The following is a 20724-nucleotide window of genomic DNA, read 5'->3' as shown; positions in this document are numbered from 1 at the left end:
AAGACTCCACAAGAAATCTGCTAGAACTAGTAGAAAGATTCAGCAGAGTAGCAGTATACAAGATAAACATACAAAAATCAGTTGGATTCCTATACTCCAATAAAGAGAATGATGAAAAGGAAATCAGGAAAACAATACCATTTATAAAAGCCCCTAAAGAAATAAAATACTTAGGAATAAATCTAACCAGAGATGTAAAAGACCTGTAGATGGAAAACTACAAAACACTACTGCAAGAAACCCAAAGGGATCTACATAAATGTAAAAACATACCATGTTCATGGATAGGTAGACTCAACATTGTGAAAATGACAATTCTACCCAAAGTGATTTACAAATACACTGTAATCCTGATCCAAATACCAACAACATTCTTCAAAGAGTTGGAAAAACTAATCATTAACTTCATATGGAAAGGGAAGAAGCCCCAAATAAGTAAACCACTATTAAAGTAGAAGAATAAAGTAGGAGAACTCACACTATCTGACCTCAGAAACTACTATAAATCTACAGTAGTCACAACAGCCTGGTACTGGTACAACGACAGATACATTGACCAATGGAACAGAATTGAGAACCCAGATGTAAATCCATCCACCTACGGTCACCTGATCTTTAACAAGGGCCCCAAGTCCATCAGATGGGGAAAAGACAGTCTTTTTAACAAATAATGCTGGCAAAACTGGATGTCCATCTGAAAAAAAATGAAACAGGACCCATATCTCACACCATACACAAAAAGTAATTCAAAATGTATCAAAGACCTAAATATAAAGCCAAAAACTATAAAGCTCATAGAAGAAAAAATAAGAATGCCAGAGGCCCTAATACACAGCATTAACAGGATACAAACCATAACCATCAATGCACAAAACCCAATAGATAAGCTAGATAACTGGGATCGTCTAAAAATCAAACACCTATGCTCTTCAAAAGACTTCACCAAAAGAGTAAAAAGAGAACCTATAGACTGGGAAAAAAATTTTGGCCATTACAAATCAAAGGTCTAATCTCCATAATCTACAAGAAAATCCAACACCTCTACAACAAAAAGACAAATAATCCATTTAGAAAATGGGCAAAGGATTTGAACAGACACTTCACCAAAGAAGACATTCAAGCGCCCAAGACACATGAGGAAATGCTCGCTATCACTAGCCATTAGAGAAATGCAAATCAAAACTGCAATGAGATACCATCTCACCCCAGCTTTACTGGCATGAATGCAAAAAACTGGAAATAACAAATGTTGGAGAGGCTGTGGGGAGATCGGAACTCTTATGCCCTGCTGGTGGGAGTGCAAAATGATACAATCATTTTGGAAAACGATATGGCGCTTCCTCAGAAAGCTAGAAATAGAAATACCATATGATCCAGCAATCCCACCCCTAGGAATATATCTTAGAGAAGTAAGAGCCATCACACGAATAGATATATGCACACCATGTTCATAACAGCATTGTTCACAAAAGCAAAAAGATGGAAACAGCCTAAATACCTATCAACAGATGAATGGATAAACAAACTATGGTACATGCATACAACAGAGTATTATGCAACCATAAAGAACATCGATGAATCTGCAAAGCATCTCATAACATGGATGAATCTGGAGGGCATTATGCTGAGTGAAATAAGCCAATCACAAAAGGACAAATATTGTATGACACCACTACTGTAAAAACTCATGAAAAGGTTTACACAAAAAGAGAAACAATCTTTGATGGTTACGAGGGAGGGGAGGGGCGGGGGGAACACTAAAAAGACAATAGATAAGTGGTAACTTTGGTGAAGGGTAAGACAGCACACAATACTGGGGAAGCCCTCACAACTTGTACAAGGGAAGGTCATAGAGACTCCATAGACACATCCAAACTCCCTGAGGGACCAAATTGCTGGGCTGAGGGCTGTGGGGAACATGGTCTTGGGGAACATCTAGCTCAGTTGGCATAACACAGTTTATAAAGACAGTGTTCTACATTCTACCTTGGTGAGTAGTGTCTGGTGTCTTAAAAGCCTGTGAGCAGCCATCTAAGATACTCCACTGGTCTCACCTCTTCGGGAGCAAGGGAGAATGAAGATAACAGCATACAAGGAAAAGATTAGTCCAAAGGACTAATGGAGCACAGCTACCAAGGCCTCCACCAGACTGATCCAGTACAGCTAGATGGTGCCCGGCTACCACCACTGACTGCTCTGACTGGGATCACAACAGAGGGTTCTGGACAGTGCTGGAGAAGGATGTAGAACAGGGTTCTAATACACACAAAAAGACCAGATTTACTGGCCTGACGGAGACTGGAGAAATCCAGAGTGTGGCCCCCGAACACCCTTTTAGCTCAGTGGTGAAGTCACTTCTGAGGTTCACCGTTCAGCCGGGGATTGTATAGCCCCATAAAACAAAACGGGACTAATGAGGCACAGCAGTCCAGGGACAAGGACTAGAAGGCAGAAGGGGACTGGAAAGCAGGTGATAGGGAACCCAAGTTTGAGTGGAGACAGTGTTGACAAGTAGTGGGGTTCTTAACCATTGTCATAGCGCAACACGTGTTCTGTTTAATGAGAAACTATTTTGTTCTGTAAACCTTCATCTAAAGTGAGAATAGTAGCACAACTGGATGAACATAATGGACGTCACTGAATTGTACATGTAGAAATTTTTGAAATGGTGTGTCTTTGGCTTTGTATATTTTCACCAAAAAAAAAAGAAGATCCTCCAAGGCCGAGAAGGGGGTGTGTTGACATGGTCGTGGAGTTGTTAACCAATGTCATAAAACAATATGTGTACTGAGTGTTGAATGAGAAAATATTTGTTCTGTAAGCCTTCACCTAAAGTACAGTAAAAAAATTTAAAAAAAAAGGATGACCTCAAGAAACCTAAGGATGTTGGTGTTGCCTGCAAGCTCCTTTTGGGTGAAGACCATTTATGAGATTTTCCACTGCATTGCCTATATTATCAAAGGAAATTGTAGAGGAGGATCCAGGCAGGTATTTGGGCATTGACCAAACTGATGGGTTTGATCCAACAGTGACCGACATGGTAGATTAACCTACCTTGCCCTACAGTAATTTTCTAGTTACAGCCCATTAAGTGCAATGTCTTATGTCACAATTAGATTGGAGTAGAGCTGATTTATTTTATTTGTTATTTCATGAAAAATGAGCCAGTGGCATGGAATAGGATCATAGGTCCTAATTGCTTAGACTAAGTTTTTTTGGCATGTATAAATGTGCCTCAATTCTCCTTATCTATTATTAGTTAGAAGGAGGAGCCTATTTATTTTCTTGATAAATAGGACATTCCCATAGGGCTTCTTGATTAAACCAGGAGACAGATGTTTCATGAGAGGGAAAATGACAGGGAATCAATCAGTGGTTCATTTTGCAGAGAACCAATTCATAATGTAAACATGAGGGAAAAGGCATCAGTAAATTCGTGTCCTGTGGTATTTATGAGAATGTAATTCTGCCTTCATGGAATTCTGTCTGTCCCACCACTTCTGCCTTCCAAAGCAAGTGAACTTGAGACCCTTACTTGACTGGTGCAATAGGCTGACATGTCCCTCTGTTGAGATGATAGAGATAGATAGCTAGATAGATACCTGCCATTTCGTCGACTCTGACTCATGGTGACCTTATGTACAACAGAACAAAACATTGCCCAGTCTTACATTGTCTTCACTGTCACCAGCATTTTCGAGTCCCTTGTGGCTGTTTTGCCAATCCATCTCACTGAGTATCTCCCTCGCCCTCTCTGGCCCACTTCTTCACCAAACACGATGTCCTCCTCCATGACTGATCGCTCCTGATGATGTGTTCAAAGCAAGTGAGTCAGACAGTGTTCTGTTGTGATTCATAAGATTTTCCTTGTCTAATTTTCAGAGGTAGATTGCCAAGCCTTTCTTCCTAGTCTAAGTCTAGAAGCTCTGCTGAAACCTGTCCACCACAGGTGACCCTGCTGGTATTTGAAATACTGGTGGCATAGCTTCCAGCATCATAGCAACATGCCAGTCACCAGAGTACAACAAACTGACAGATGGGTGGTGGGTGGAGATGATGGGAGTCTTCATTTTGGGACAAGGAAATTCATCTCCAGCTCATGGTGCCCTCCTTCTTTTATTCAAGACGAGTCTGCTGAGTACCTACTATGTGTAAGATTTGTGCTAGGTGGTGGGGATATAGCAGTGAATAAGCTGATGAGGTTCCTGCTCACACGGTATGGTGTGGTGGGGAGGGGTTTCAGATAATAAACAAATGAATAAATAAGAGAAATGTCCAAATGCAAAGCAGTCCATGCAATGCATATCATTAGAAGAGGGTTATGTGATGGCATTTGACTGTAGAGTTACTGTAAATGGGGTGTTGAGGTGACGTTTAAGTTAGAGATGAGATAAGACTTGGCAGGCATGAGTCTTGGGGCCTTATTTGTCTCTGCTCTAGATGTCAGCTCTTTCTAGTCTCCTCTTTGGGGGCAGACTTCTAGCTCTGTGAGCCGAGGAGCTGGCATATGGGTCAGGTTGATGGTCTACTTCTACTCCGTCTGCTTTATAAATGTTCACTCTCCTGGTTTCCTCTCTGCATGAGGAAACCAGCATATACCACGTGGTCCCACAAGACTTGGCCCAGTTTGGGAATTGCTGCTAACACACAGGAAACAGTAATGAACAATAAAAGAGGAAGCTAACAAATTGATAGGAGTCCCTGGGTGGTGCAAATGGTTAATGTGCTCCCTGCTAACCGAAAGGTTGAAGGTTCAAGTCCACCCAGAAGTGCCTCAGAAGAAAAGCCTAGTGATCTACTTCTGAAAAATCAGCCATTGAAAACCCTGTGGAGCACAGTTCTACTGTGACACACATGGGGTCTCTATGAGCCAGAATCAACTCAACAGCAGCTGGTAATGAATTGCTAAATCAACGGGCACTTGTTTTAAGTTCCATCATCCTGCCTGGGCTTCCTCAACATGTTAAGTCTTGAAAGGTCAAAGTAGAAGTGATTGAGAGACACCAGACATTGAAGCACAACTCTGAGTAAGGCTTGCCCATTTACGCACCCACCAGAGAATAGCATATGCTCAAGCATTTTGCTGTGGCTTATATAACATATCAAGATTCTGTAGTGCCAGAGTGTCTTTGATGAGACATCTCTTAAATATCTAATATTTTCATTCATGAAAATAAAATCTTTTAGAGAGGAAAGGTGACATGGCGCCTTATCAAGGAACTTTACAGTTGCGAGGGCCTCTGTGGCTCTCGAATGCCCCTGAAGATACCAATGTGGCTATTTTAAAAGTGTAAACAATCCTAAGGGGAGGAGAGAAGCAATCAGGTAGGAAGATCATTATAAACGAAGCAGGACTTGAGGTTTTTATGGATAGTAAAGATTTGGCTATATAGAGGAATAAAAAGTAAGATTTGAGGCGGAGATGATGCGGTAGGCTGGTGGCTTGGAAGAAAGATCTAGAGTTGAAAGTGAGAATTCTGTGTTTGTGGAACAGTAAAGAAATCCTTGTAACAAAAGTAGAGTACTTATATTCAGAAAATAGTGGAGAATCAGTTGGATAGAACAGCTGGAACTATATTATGTCTAAGACCTTTCATGTCAACCGTGGAAGATTAGCACTAATACGGTAGAAAATAGCTATTAAAGTTGTTGAGGGGGGAGGTGAGAGAAGTGAAATAATGAATATATCCTCTGAAGATGAGTTTTGCAGCAGATTTCAGGGTGGATTGGCAGAAGGAGTCAGGAAGGCCAGAGAAGAGGCTGTTCCAACCATCTGGATGTGAGATAATTGGGGTCTCAAACTCAATTGCCTATGGTGCAAAGCAGGGCTGTAAATGAGTGGAGGGGGAATTTCTTAGCCAGAAAGCCACTCCTCCCTTCCCTTCCCTCTCTGCCTGTCCAGCAGGGAGACTTGGAGAAGGGGGAAGCAGACGCCTGGTCCCCCAGCTGGTAAGAGGACAGGCCCAAGCACCTGACAGTGCCTTGCTCCCAGAGACTGCACAGTCCACCCCCGCCCCCAACACCGGCCATAGTGAGATGATGGGGATAGCTCTGCTCTGCCTGGCCTCAGGCTCTGATGTGAGCTGATAGCCTGTTCACAGTGCATGCTTCCGCACTGGGATTAGCTTGGAGGAGATGCAGCTGTTCCCTACAGAGGGCAGGCCCAGGGGTCCCTGCTCTGATGTCAGCAGCATGCCTTGATGTTCCTTCCACAGCTGATCCCCTCTGGCAGGGAGTCCCAGGGCACTGCAACTTTTCAACTGGAGCAGTGCAGTTAGATGGTGAGGTGGTCAGGGTGGTTTTCTCTCCTTCGTGCCTATCTGATGATGAGGCAGACATATTGCGGTAGTTCTGTTTGTGGTCTTTGGTGTCAGAGTGACCGCGCTCAATGCCCAGTGTTTTCAAGAGCTAAATTCATGGACTTGGGGAAGCCCCATATCTTCTCTGTGTCTCAGTTTCCCCATCTGTAAAATGGGGAGGATGAAATAATAGTACCAACTTCAGAGAGTTGTTAAAGATCAAATACCATAATATCTGAGGCAATTACCACTGAGCCTGACGCGATAGTGCTGTTCAACAGACAGGTCTGGCTCTTCTCTATCTGAGCACACAACTGGGTTGCATGTCCATGTCCTGCTTGAAGTTAGGTGTGGCCATTTGACTTGCTTTGGCCAATGAAATGCAAGCGTAGGTGATGTATATCTCTTCTGAATGGAAGCTTGAAGAATTAGCAAGTAATTTGCATGGTCCCTCCCCTGCACTGGGAGCCTGGAGACACACGTCCTATGAAGACAGATCTTGTGTCATTCAGACTTAGATGAACAGATCCCTCACCCAGCTGCACTGGACCTGTAGTGTAAACTAGAAGCAAATTCCTGCTGTGTTATGCTTCTGAGATTTTGGGGTGTTTGGTAACCCAGCAACTCAACTCTGAATGAGATACTCATATTAAATGCTTACAAATAGTAGCTGTTATTATTTTTTCCCTACATTTGCCTTCTCTCTCAGAGGTGCTGTGAAATGATGAGTTGAATGGAGTTATTTGTTGGTGTTGTTGTTGGTTGCTGTCAAGTTGATTCTAACTCATAGTGACCCCGCGTGTGCAGAGTAGAACTCTGCTGCATAGGGTTTTCAAGGCTGTGACCTTTTGGAAGCAGATAGCCAGGCCTATCTTCTGAGGTGCCTCTGGGTGGGTTTGAACCGTCAACCTTTTGGCTATTAGTAGAGCGCTTAATTGTTTGCACCACCCAGAGACTCCCTCTGGAGTTATTTATAGCAAATGCTATTTTTGATCATATGAGTCCGTCAGCTTACATATAGGGAATCCTGCCCTGTCTTAGTTACTTCGTGCTGCTGTAGCAGAAATACAACAAGTGAGTGGTTTTAAAGAACAGAAATTTATTTTCTCACAGTTTAGGAGGCTAAAAGTCCAATCGGGATCTTGGCTGTGTTGATTTCTTCCTTGTAGGTAGTTCTGGACATTCCTTGGTTCCTTGGCTTATAGACGATCCTCACCTGACATCTGTCTTCCCTGAAACGTGTTTAATCTGCTCTTTTTAAACTCAGAAGTGATTAGATTTAGAACTCACCCTACTTGGATATGATCTAATTAGCATAAAAAGGAAAAACCTGGCTCTGAATAGGATTATATTCACAGGTATAGGGGATAGGATCCCAAGACATACTTGAGGGGGATACAGTTCAATCCATAACATGCCCATATAACTGATTTTCCACCTCCACCCTATCTCTTCCTGTAAGTTTGAGGTAGAAGAATTGGGATCAAACACCAGATTCCTATCACTCAGTTTCCTTTCTAAATCTCAATTTTCTTATCTGTGAAATGGATGTGACAGCTTTGTTTTCTACCTCTTGCAGGACTAATTGTATGATTGATTCATATATATAAGGGGTAAGCACATCCCCCAGAAATTACTATTGCTAGGTTTTCTTTTCTACTGTTTTCATTCAGTACATTATATGTGCTGGTCTGTGAACTTCAAATGAAATTAGGAGAAGTAATAATGACTGCATTGTAACTATCCGTTTCCTGCCTGCAGGATCTTGGAAACAAAGACCTCAACAGGGATAAAATTTACCTGATTTGTCAAATTGTTCGAGTTGGGAAGATGGATCTTAAGGACACAAATATAAAGAAGTGCACACAGGGACTGAGGCGGCCCTTCGGGGTGGCAGGTAATGACACGCTGTACACCATTAACTTCTATTGGAGTGCACATTTGGCATGGCTGAATTTTAAAGATTATTTTGTTCCCTCCTCCCTTCTCCTCTACCACACCAAAAAAAAAAAAAAAAGAATTTATGCCAGACAGGACCTAATACCAACATTTCTGGTGCCTAAATCAAAATAATTGGTGACTAAATCCAGATTTATGACAAAGACGGAGAATAATGTGGTCGTTGCGTCTGGAAGCAGAGCACTGGGAGTGTGGTGCGGTCCGAGCACTTGGTGCCTTTGCACCCTGGTGCTGTGAAAAAGGAAGAACAATATGGAAGGATCTAATTATGAAGAACAAATAATTTTACAAAACAAAAATATCCAGGACAGGAAATGCAGTTACCTGGAATGAGTCACCCACCACACATCTAAATTCCAGATGGAAATGGACATTTGGAGGCTGGGCGTGACCCAGTGAGGAGTCCCAAATGATGCCGCCATAGAGTGGCATCAGCTCCAAGCTCTTCTTCACACTGCCTGTCTCTTAGGGTTTCTGGGACTTCATCGTTCTGCCCCACTTTGTGGCGGTTGTTTTATTTGAGTATCACCTGCACTATTATTTACCTAGTATATTTTTCCTTTAATCAAACCACTTTGTTTATACTGAAGTACATTTTTTTCCCTAAAAAGACAATTTAAATATCTGCGAAGACATGAATTTGATATGCCAGTTTTCATCTTTTTGTTAAAATATAAATTTTTAATTGTATACTGTTTATAATCCCTAGGAACCATATCCAAGCCCAGTGTTTTAGATTCCTCCCTTTGGGATACCCTGATTTTCTGTAATCACAAACCAGCTGGCTCTCCAACGAGTCCCCTGACATTGCTTATACACTGGAGTAGTGGAAGAAGTTATACTGGCCTAGCTAGGGTTTTTAACCTGGTATTGTCACTAGCTAGCTAGGTGATCTTAGGCAAGCATTTTTCCCAGGGCCTCAGTTTCATTATATGAAAAATGTGAAGCTTGGACTCGGCTGATCCATGAAATCCCCTCCTAGTCCAAAATGTTCTGGTTCCATATGAGGGGCGCGTCTGGCATCACGGTGCTTCTATTAGGGCAGCAAGGGCCCTCCAACCTTATCTCAAAGTATGCCTTTGTCCCCTGGCTATAGTCTGTACTCTCTTTTGGCTTTAGGGCACAGAAATATGATCTAAACTGGCTAAAGCTAGAAAATTTTTTTTTTACTCATGGAACTGAAAGGTCAAGGATAAATTGCTGCAGGCATAGCTGGATCCAGGGACTTAAATTTATATGTCTCCATCGCTCAGCTCCAAAGTCCTCTTGCCGACTTATTCTCAAGATGGCTGTCCAGTTAGTTGGCAGCAATCAGCTTGCATTCTACCAGCTTAGCAACCCAGCGGAAAGAGAGTGCCTGTTTCCCATTAGTTCCAGCAGAAGCCCCAGGAGCTTAAATGAAGGTCATGTGCTCATCCCCAAAATATTTACTGTGGGCAGGGGATGACATTCTCTGATTGGCCAGGCTGGGTCATGTGAACATCTCTGGAGCCAGAGGAAAATAGTCCCACTCAAACCACTGGGCCAAGAAGATCTGTTAATCTGAGACAATGGACGCTAGTCAGGATCAAATAACAGTTTCCCTCACGTCCGTTTGTTCCCTAACTCCCTTCTCTAGCTAGATGCAGTCAGTGGTTGATGATTAACTAAGAAATTTTAATGGTCCCCTGACCAATGCCTGGAGTCTTTGAGATGTCCAAAGTTACTAGGGTTTTGGCTCTGTTTGACTAGGTTTTCTCATTATCCCTTACCTTCTATAATCCCGTTGTAGAGCAGGAGTGCTTCACCTTGGTTTTATGTACCTTCAGTGGCCGATTTAAGGAGAAGCTTCAGAGGATCCAGGATCTCTGGAATTGTAGCATTCAAGGATCCTACAGTTAGGTGTCTGTGTATATGAGCATGCTTATGAAAAGAGAAGAGATGGATTTCATTAAATTCTCAGATCCTAAAGGGAGTCACTGCACTTGTGTTTTGTAGGCACTGTAGATATTCAGTACATATATGTCAAATCCAAACCTAATTGCATAATTCCATAGCCACTGCTCTAGCTCTTCCCTTTTGGCCTCCACTGAACCATTGAGCTCTTCCATGTTTCCCCGGCCTGCTGACCTCCCAGCTTGCTTTACCCAAAGGTGTTTGCCCAGGTGACCCATGTTCTGAGCCCTCACTGTCCATTTTTGTCTGATGCTGGCTTGTTTGCCTTTTAAGACTTAACTGACCCCCAGGCATCCCTGCCCTTCAGTCTCATCTCATAGTCATTCCTTCTCAGGGGGAGGGATTTTGAAACCATTAATTCTCTTCTCTTCTCTTTCTAGTTATGGATATAACAGACGTCATCAAGGGGAAATCAGAGAGTGATGAAGAAAAGCAGCACTTCATTCCTTTCCACCCGTAAGGGACTGCCTATTTCTTTCCATTCTCTTCAGCCACACTGTTTCTACCACACAGGGTGAACTGGTTCCCTGAGCAGATGAGAGCTAGGCGAGGCCTCCCAGGAGGATGGCAGGATGCGAATGATGACCTCTGTGTCAACCAGTTTTTCACCCATTTCTCCATCAAGTATTATTTATCCAACAGACTTTTACTGAAGGTCTGACAGAGGGCCGGGCACTGTGGTAGGCATGGGGGGTAAAGTGGTGAACCAGACAGACATGGCCCTGCCTTCATGGAGCTTATAGTTTAGGTTAGGAATTAAGCAGGTAATCAACAAAAGTTAATGAATTAATTGCAAGTGTGAGAGAAGCCACAAAGCTATGAAGAAGCAACATATCAGGAGCATGTAACAATGAATCTTAACCTGATTCTTGTGGGTAGAAATACCCATGACTTGGGAGAATGGCAGGGCTGGAGGTAAAATGTCCTTTCCCTGCTCTAAAAAAGAATCTGCAAGAAAGTAGAACCCTCAGTTTGAGAACACTGTCATGATTTTATTACCCCAGGAATGGTCCAAGGAGGATGATGTTTTGATATTGGTAATGAGGCTGGTGACACTTGTTAAGATATGTGGATAGGACTTAACAGGAACAACTAAAGACTTTACCACTTTGCTGAGCAGATACACACTTTGAGGGCTTGGAAATCCTTGTTTTTTAAGAATCTTTCTACGGGATAAAAAAATGACCTCTACTCGCAGTATTGGTATCCCCAAATGTCAGAGCCATGTTGTTTTGTGAAGACAAGAACTTTGCCTCTTGACAGCGTACATACTCTGAGCTGATACAGGCACGCTGTCTTTTTACCTAAGGAGTGTGGTGGGTTGGGAACTTCCTGGAGCACCTCGAACTACAAGTTGGTAGCCCCATGTGGGCACCAGGTGAACATTTTGTGCTTTCTTTTCCTTTCCAGGATAACAGCTGAGAATGACTTCCTACATAGCCTGCTGGGCAAAGTCACAGCCTCCAAGGGAGACAGCGGAGGGCAAGGTACAGTGTCAGTGGGCGGAGTGGGCTGAGACAGATGCAGGCTGGGAGCCCCTGGTTCCTCAGCAAACAGAGCAAAATCCTGAACACTGGGAAACTCAGCTTTCCTTTTAGGCAGAACTTGCAAAGAATGGGAGCATGTGACCTATAGAGATGGAAACCCGAAACAACTGGGGGCATGTCTAGTGTCCTGCAGGAAGAGAGGAATTGGCATTTCCTGAATTTCTGTTATATGTCAGGCACTCTCATATGTTATCTGATTTGATTTCATCCTTCTTGCAGTCCTGTGAGATAAATGGCAAAACCAAGCAGTTGCCATCGAGTTGATTCTGGCCCCATGTGTGTCAGAGTAGAACTGTGCACCGTGGGGTTTTCGATGGCTGATTTTTTGAAGGTAGATAGCCAGACCTTTCTTGTGAGGCACCTCTGGGCGAACTCAAACTGCCAGCGTTTCAGGAGTAGCTGAGTACGTTAACCTGTGCACCACTCAGGGACTCCAAGATAGATGGCAGCATCCCCCCTTCACCACAGCTGAGTTTAGAGAGGTTGGATAGTCTGATGGAAGCCGACACTGCTGGAAGTAGCAGGTGGGATTCCAGCTCTGAGATGTCTCACTCCAGAGCCCTCTGTTTTCCACCTTCCGTCCTCCCCCAGGTGTGTATCTCTACTTCCAGTTGTCACCTCCGGAAAGGGAGATTGAGGGGAGGGAAGGCGGTCGAGACTAAGAGAATATTTTGAAGAAATTGGATCTTCATGACAAGCATTCCCTTCCAGGCCTCTGGGTGACCATGAAGATGCTGGTGGGTGACACTGTTCAGATCCGCAAGGACTATCCACACCTGGTGGACAGGACAACTGTGGTGGCCAGGAAGCTGGGCTTCCCAGAGATCATCATGCCAGGTGAGAGGCAGCTGTTCAGGCCTTCTCTTAGGGAGCAGGGGAAACTTGTTTAGTTTTTTTTTCCAAAGAGTCAAATCCTTCCTTTTCTATTGCCTTTCTCTATGTCTCTTCCTGAAGGTAACCACTGAAACTATTTTTGTGTATCCAAAAATCTTCTATGCATACACATACGAAACACAAACACACATAAATATAGACACACGCATTTTTTTCTCACTAATGAGATCACACTCTCTATACTTTTTATACCATTACTTTATATGCTTTATATAGTGTTCCTCAAGTTGCTTTATCACTTAAGAATTTATCGTGGGCATCATTTCTGTTTTACTACATACTGAACAATTTCTTTCTTTCTGGTGGAATATTGTCATTCTCTTAAATTTTAAGCTCTTTCTTATCACCTAAGGAATCCATGCTCATTGTAAAATATTTAAATTGCATGAAAAGGTGTAAAGTGAAACGTTAAAAGCTCCCTCAATCCCAATCCCCCAAATCTTTCTCTCCACAAGTAACCACTGCTATTACCATTTTCCAAATGTGTGTGCATTAAAGGAAAAACGAATGCTATTATATAAAAACACTCTTTTGAAACTTCTCTTTGGGTCTTAAACCTGTGTCTTGAACTTCTGTCCAGATCAGTGATCTGCCCCCTCTTTCCACAGTTACGGGGAGCCCTCATGGAGCAGTGGTTAAAGCATTCGGCTGCTAACCAAAAGGTTGGCGGTTCAAACCCACCAGCCGCTTCCCGGGAGAAAGATGTGGCAGTCTGCTTCAGTAAAGATTTACAGCCTTCGAAACCCTATGGGGGCAGTTCTACTCTGTCCCATCAGGTCACTATGAGTCATAATCAACTCAGTGGCAGTGGGTTTGGTTTTTTGGTGCCATAGTTGCGTGGTGGCCCATTGCGGGTCTGTGCTGTCATTTATGTATACCTGCTTTACTTGAGACTTAAATTCTTGTGCATATCCCTGTGGGATTTTCAATGCTTACTGCCGCCCACCACCGCCCCCCTACCCCCTATTCCTAAAGATTCTCTGCAGCTCAACCCTGCCCTGGTGTTCCTAGGACACATGAAAAGTCTCTCCATTCCACTTGCACACAGTAAGAGATCTGTGGATGTGTATGCTTGGTTCTTATTCAAAGGCCAAAATCAATTCAGTTGGCGCTTTCCTTTGCCTTCCCAGAAGGTGTCACTAGAGGATGGAAATTACATGATTTTAAAGTAGAGAAAAACATGGCCCGTTTTTACCATCCTACCTCCCTTTTTGCCACTGATTTCCTAGGGTTCCTTCATCCCCTTGCCACCCACCCCCATAAGGTAACAATGCATTTTCCAAACTCTTCTGATTTTAAATTCGAGTAGCAAGAATGAAGGTGGGGCCCTTCCTCTGACTCTCCCACTCCCCCACCAGTTCATCAGTGTCTCTCTCCTGCTGCATTCCACTCTAACTCCTGCCTCCTCTCTCTCTCCCTCTGCCTCAGGGGATGTCAGGAACGACATCTACATTACTCTCCTACAAGGTGACTTTGACAAGTACAACAAGACCACGCAGAGGAATGTGGAAGTGATCCTGTGTGTTTGCACGGAGGACGGCAGAACGATGCCCGTAAGGGACTCGGCTACTGCTCTGGGTGACAGGGCCACCATTGTGGGGGCTTATGCTCATAAAAATTTGTTTTTCCTAGCCAGAATTATGCTCTCTAAGTGCCAGGTGCCTTTGGGACTGCTGTTAAGTAAGATGATCTACCCCTTTAAAGCTTGGTTAGCACTGTGTCCCATAATAAGATTGCATTTTGTTCTTTCTTTGCACCAAAGCAGTTTTTCAATATCTATTCCTTCCCTTTCATGACCCCTTGTCTTAGTCAGAGTTCTCTACAGAAACAGAACCAGTAAGATAGAGAGATAGAGGAATAGAGAGAGACAGATAGACAGACAGGTATTTATTTTAAGGAATTGGCTCATGTGATTGTGAGGGGCTAGCAAGTCCCAAAATCCGTAGGTCAGCCAACAAAAAGAGTGAAGAGTAAGGAGAGTTCTGGCAAAATGTCTCTTTATAGTCTGGAGGTAGAATATACCCTAGGGAAACTCTCTTTTTGCTCTTAAAGATTTCAACTGATTGGTTGAGGCCCACCCACATTATAGAACGTACTCTGCTTTACTTAAGGTCAGCTGCATCTACGCTACTATTTGACCAAACAACTGGACACATAGCCCAGTATAACCATCATATCCCTTCTCCTTTTTCCTCTTGACCTGAGCTTATAGGTTTGCTTTTTTTTCTTTTTTTTTTTTAATATTTTTTTGTACTTCAGGTGAAGGCTTACAGAACAAATAGTTTCTCATGTAACAGTAGCACCCATGCTGTTTTATGACATTGGTTAACAACCCCACAACATTTTATATAGGTTTGCTTTTTGCAGTTAAAATGTTGCTCTCATTGAAACCTGAACTGATTGGTTCAGGTAAAACTCATGGCAAGAAAGAGGATCAATGCAGAGCCTTGGGCTGGTGTGGGGACTTGCGGTGTCCTCAAAGCAGAGGCTCCCAACACTTCATCTAACACTTCATCCCCTTAGCACACAGCCAGAAATTCTGGTGGAAAGCTTTATTCTTAAACTGGTCTCCAGAGGGCTAGCAGAGTATATTCAAGAATGCTAAGCACATTGCTGTAAGTATTTATATAGCATATGTCCTGTACAATATTTGTCATGTATGTTTACATTTATTTACTTATATTTCCTTTAAGGTTGTCAGCACTTGTGTCCATTGTGTAGGAGGATTTTGCTTCTCAATTTCTCCTCTCGAAGTACTTAGCTGAAAATAAAATCAGCTCTCAACACAAGTTTCAGAGTGGGAAAATATTCCTCTTAGGCCGCAATAGGTGATCAGGTAGCAAAGTGGGGCGTAGGGGTATGAATCAGAGTGGGGGTCTAGGTATTGATAAGTCATCAGCTCTAGTGTTGGTCTGGGGCTCTGGCTGATTTTGCTGACCTCTGCAAGGTCAGCTTCTTGGTGAGCTTAAATCTAAGAATACCTAACATTCACAGAAGAATTACAATACGCCAGGCAGTGTGATAAGTGTGCTTCGTTATCATTATTATCCCCATTTTACAGATAAAAATGAATTAAGTTAAGCAACTTGCCCAAGGTTGTACAATTAGTATATGGCAGAGCTGGGGTTTGATTCCAGGTTCCAGACCTTTTTAACCACTTCACTATAATGCCTCTACATTTTTTTTTTTAATCTCCAATTTAGTTCACATTTTAAAAATGAGGCTAGTAACAACTTCTATCCAATTCTGCAAAGATTCATAATTATTTTTTAAATTTAAAAGAAATCCCCACAAATCCCTTTTTGTTCATAAGGACTGGCCCCATTAATTAATATCCAATTGAGCAAAATCCAAGCGTTTAACTCATCTTCCTTTTGTTGGATTCTGAAACTTTTCTAAAAAACAGAACAGTGAGAAACACTTTGCTCAAAGGAACACAAGGGAAGCAGAGAGGATTTTTATCTGAAAGGAAAACTGCATTGCAAGAATGTATAGACCATTGCTTTGAAGGTATTTTTAATCCAACTACCTGTTAGAGAACTCTCTAACCTCTGCTTCATTTAAAACACTGATATGTGTGCCTCCAGTGTTGCCAGAGGACAAGTTAGATGGTACAGTCAGCAACAGGAAAGCGGGCAGGTTATCTCATTTCTGGCCTGAGTGACCCATTCTTATTTCCAACTTGGCAACCCTTTTGAGTCACACCTAGCTGAGCTGAACAGATATACTTATCAAAGATGCATATATAAGCAGGTATTCTAGGTGCTGAAACAGAAAGGTAACTCTGGGACATGGTGATAATTTGCAGTTTCATCTATTAGGGAATTTATGGGGGAGTTGCGTTGACTGACTATTGAAAATTGCTGAGGAAGCCTGTGGGAGTCTTTTCTTTCTGTATTTGCAGAAATAAGTATTACTGGCTAATTAAATGTCAGGCAGTACATTCCAACACCCCTGTTTGATACCAGCAGGTTCTTGTGGGAATAGCCTCCTTCAGGGCTACCAGTTTAGGAATATCCGATTTCCCCTCCTGCTCTAGGTGCACGCGGCTTTTGGCAGAGTGGGACCAGAGGGCAGAGAAGCGAGCCTGCCCTGCTCACTTTGGCTTGTCATGGAGCTTGCTCAGGACACGGAGTGGGGGAAAGAGGGGGCCAATAGCAGAGAAGCTAACAGGGTGGGTTCTGGGGTCAAACAGTGTTCAAATTTCAGCCTTCCCTGCTATTGGCTGTGCCATCTTGGGCAAGTTTATCCATCTATGAAAGAGGTAGGATAATCTCTTTCTCATGGAGCTGCAGGCTAGACAAAATGGTAGGGGTAAAGCACCTGGAATGCAGTAAATACTAACAGGAAGGAGGGTGACATTCTGGGAAGATGGACCCACTGCAGGGTGAAGCTCTTGGAGGGCATCAAAGAGGGTCAAATGGGCAATCCAACACGGATGCCTGAAACAAGTTTCCAGAGAAAAAAAGGCCCCAACGGTGGGCCCAGAGGTTGTCTGCTTTTCTGAGAGCAGCCAGCATATGAGGTGGGACATATGGGATAGGGAGGCAGTATGGTATAATGATCAAAACAATGACCTCTGGGGCCAAGCAGCCAGGCTCAAAGTCCGGCTCCACTAGGATTAACAGATGACCGTGAGCAAGCTCCATAACCTCTCTAAGCCCGAGATTCTCATCTGAAAACAGAACCAGCAATGACATCTTACTCTTGTGAATGTCAAGTGAGGTAATCTACATAATAGGTGTTTACTAAGTTAGCTGTTATTATTAGAAAGGTACAGTGAGCCCCAAGCTTGATTCCCACCTTGTTATGCTTTTTGGCATCTTCCCCATGTTGTGGTCTTGCTGGTGTAGATTGCTTTCTCACTCTCCAAGTGCTTTTGCATCCACCGTGCCATCTCTTCCTCCGTGATTCCTGTGAGGTAAACAGGACATGCTTTAGGAGTCTGGTTTTCTCTCCTGCTGAGGTGCCTCTTCCAAAGCCACAGAGAAAGTCAACATTATCTTTGATTCATACTCAGATTTTCTTAAACTGACCTGAAACTTCACCACCCCAACCAGGAGCTCTAACTATTCATTGGGGGCTTTGGGGGTGGGGAATATGGAAAATTATTGACCAGTCTTACTTGAGACCTTTGAGTCTATGTTTTCCCTAAAACTGAGCTCAGTCCTGGTTGTGATGCTCTCTTGAAACGCTTTGCAATGTTGGTTTTATTTATGAAGTGTTGAGAGTGAGGACCATTATCTTAGTCCTTTCTCAGAATATCACTGAGAGTTTTTTCCCCAGCCTTAGGAAATCAAATATTTTCATCATCAGGATGGTTTTGTGAGATGCGGTTGCCTGCTGTACAGCAGTTTTATGTTCAGCAGAGATATATGTGTATTTCCAGATTTTATAAGCTGCATGGGATTCACTAGAGCTGCAGAAACTCTAAGCCCATAAATATCACGAGCTATAAATCTTTGTAGGCTGGAAGACATCTAGGTTGTTACAGAAGGAACGCTGGACTAAGAGTTAGAGGACCTGGGAAGTAGTCCCAGCTCTGCCACTTTTAGGGCAAGTGACTTAACTTCTGAGGGGTTCAGTTTACTCAGCTGTGAAATGGGGACAATAATGGTAATCATCAGAGGTGGTTGTGAGGATTGAATTGAGTAAGATAGTGTGTGTAAAGAGTTTTGCATGATGCGGGACACAAAGCGCTCTTTAAGTGGTTAGAAGAATCTTTGGAAGCATGATTTTAATTCCTTGTCTCAAAAAGTTCTGGAATGCTTCATCCCAGGGCAGATCAAGAGAGTTGTGTGGCTTCCCTCATTTCCTACATGTTTGCCCTCTCCCAGACGGAGTTCAATGCTTATCCTTATTTTTATAGAGGTACATTCTGAAAGGACTTGATGTCCTTATTTTCAAATGGGTTCAATTTGGTGGCAAGTACTAGCAGTCAATATTGAAACTGTGCTCTTTCTTTTCCTATAGCTCAAAAGCAAAGAGGGGGCTTTCCAGTGAGAGGGGCAAGGCTCTCCTTCCCCAGTTTGGCTCGGTTGACGAGGGTTACAGAGTGCCTACCGTGTGCCCAGCCTTGGTGACTCAGCATGGGCAGGGTCAAGGACCCATTGGAGAATCTGATGGAATCTGGTGAGAGGAATGGACGCTCTCACCATAAAAATACCCAGATGCACACAGTTTTGCAATTTCAGGGAACCCCTGGGGCTCTAAAGCCAGTCTTTATGTCCCTAGGAGTATGGTGACATGAAGTTAAATCCATTGATCTGGTATAGTAATCATACCTAGGCCCCACCTGGCTGACCCTCGTTTGGATCTGGTTTTGGAACCAAACAGTTGGAATGAACAGAGATAGAATTAGCAACTGGCACACTCTATTACAAGATTATTCCTTGTTCCCCAGGTAGCTCTTTTCTGAAACTCTGAGGGTGATTTTTATGGCTAAGAGTACATATCCTGTGCAGACAGGTATGCTTGCTCTGTGCTCCCTCTGTCCTTTCTGCTGGGGATGCCCTTCCCACACTTAGCTCTAAGCCAACTCAGAATTTTCCTTCAAGATGCTTGATGGTCACTGCCTCCAGGAAGCTTTCCCTGAATGCATAGGCTACACTTTCGTGCTGCTTTTCTGGGCTCCATAGTAGTGTGTATATACATCTGCCATTGCATCATGCTGCTGTAGTGATTTGTCTGCTTATTCAGTGTTTCCTCTATCAAACTGTGAGCACCTGACTTCAGGTTCAGTACCTGACTCATCTGTGTCCCCAGTACTCGCATGAGCCTGTTACCCAGAAGATGCTCAGACAGTGTGGGCTAAACTGAGCTGCTGTGCCCAAGCCCCTTGCCCTAAACTTGTTCTCCAAGGTGGGAGCCTGTGTGTCTCTCTGAAGCCTGTGCTCTCTCCCCTTACCCAGCTCCCAAGCATCGTGGTGTGTTAGCATTAGAAATACATCAGAATGAGGTACTGCTTGGCTGATCTGAGCCTGTTTGTAAACTTTGTGAACATTCAGATTTAGAGTACAAATAGGATTAATAAGACTGGCAGCACGCAGTAGTAACTCCAAGGCTGGTTACCATTTACTGTAAGGCAACCATGTCAGTGCCTGGCATGCTCCGGTGGTTTCCAGAATGCAAGTAATAGAATTTCTGTAGTTAAGCAGCTGTCATTCCTGGGGCCAGGGATGCTCATGTATAAATCCGTAATGTAGAAGGGCTGTGATGGGTACCTGGCAGGAGGGTTGGGGAATGGCAGGTTATCCCAGGCCATACGGCTGGCCTTGGCTTTTGCACCAAAATTACCCAAGCACAAAAAATAGCAATTCTGCAGTGTTTTCTCTCTCTTCATTTTTCTTGGGTCAGAATGCCATTTGCGTGGGAGCTGGGGACAAGCCCATGAACGAGTATCGCTCTGTCGTGTACTATCAAGTCAAACAGCCACGTTGGATGGAAACAGTCAAGGTAACAATCATAATAATTGATGATGACAACAATCATATATTATCTAGTTCTTATGACGAAGCAGGTGGTTTTAAGTGCTTTATTTAAATGAATTCATTTATTACTTACAACAACCCAGTGAGGTCCGTGCTAATATTACCTCCATTTTGCAGATGAGGAAACTGTGGCACAGAGAGGGTAAGTAACTTGCCCATGATCACACTACTAATAAGTATCAGAGCTGAGATTTGAACCTGGGCAGTCTGGCTCTGGATCTGTGCTCTTAACTACTAAAGAAGGGAATGGAAATGGCCTGGAGCAATTAGCATTCTTTCTCCTTCTATGAGAGTAATAGGAGAGGCAGTTAAGAGCCTGGACCCGGGACCCAGAGGGCGCAGGTTCGTATTCTGTCTCTGCCATTCACTAACTGTTTGACCGTGGGCAAGTCTTTCAACTTCTCTGTGCTCTGATTTCCTCATCTATAAAATGGGAGCAGTTGGATGACTGTGAAGATTAAAGGATTTAATGCACAGAACACTGTTAGAAAAGGACTTGGAAGAGAGTACACACTTAATAAGTATTAGCCAGTATCATACTTGGTAGTTTTTTCTTAGTCTGAAAAACCTAACTGGATTTTGCACTCCTTCAAGATACCC

At 43.3% G+C, this 20724-nt stretch overlaps 1 protein-coding gene across 4 annotated transcripts in view; it reads left to right on the top strand.

Annotated features, from left to right (window-relative positions):
* The window catches only part of DOCK2 (dedicator of cytokinesis 2), a 548036-nt gene that overhangs the window by 68112 nt on the left and 459200 nt on the right, over positions 1-20724 (top strand). For all 4 annotated transcript variants that reach the window (XM_004371215.2, XM_023726512.1, XM_023726513.1 and 1 more), the window contains 6 exons: positions 8061-8196; positions 10574-10649; positions 11604-11680; positions 12452-12577; positions 14063-14187; positions 19991-20089. In XM_004371215.2, coding sequence (XP_004371272.1) covers positions 8061-8196; positions 10574-10649; positions 11604-11680; positions 12452-12577; positions 14063-14187; positions 19991-20089 — 639 coding nt within the window. The remainder of the gene's footprint in view (positions 1-8060; positions 8197-10573; positions 10650-11603; positions 11681-12451; positions 12578-14062; positions 14188-19990; positions 20090-20724) is intronic.

The sequence above is a fragment of the Trichechus manatus genome, unplaced genomic scaffold, assembly GCF_000243295.1.
Source record: "Trichechus manatus latirostris isolate Lorelei unplaced genomic scaffold, TriManLat1.0 scaffold00011, whole genome shotgun sequence".
In the NCBI taxonomy this organism is placed as follows: domain Eukaryota; kingdom Metazoa; phylum Chordata; class Mammalia; order Sirenia; family Trichechidae; genus Trichechus; species Trichechus manatus.
The sequence above is the reverse complement of the archived record's forward strand: the minus strand, read 5'-3'. Positions and strand labels throughout refer to the sequence as shown.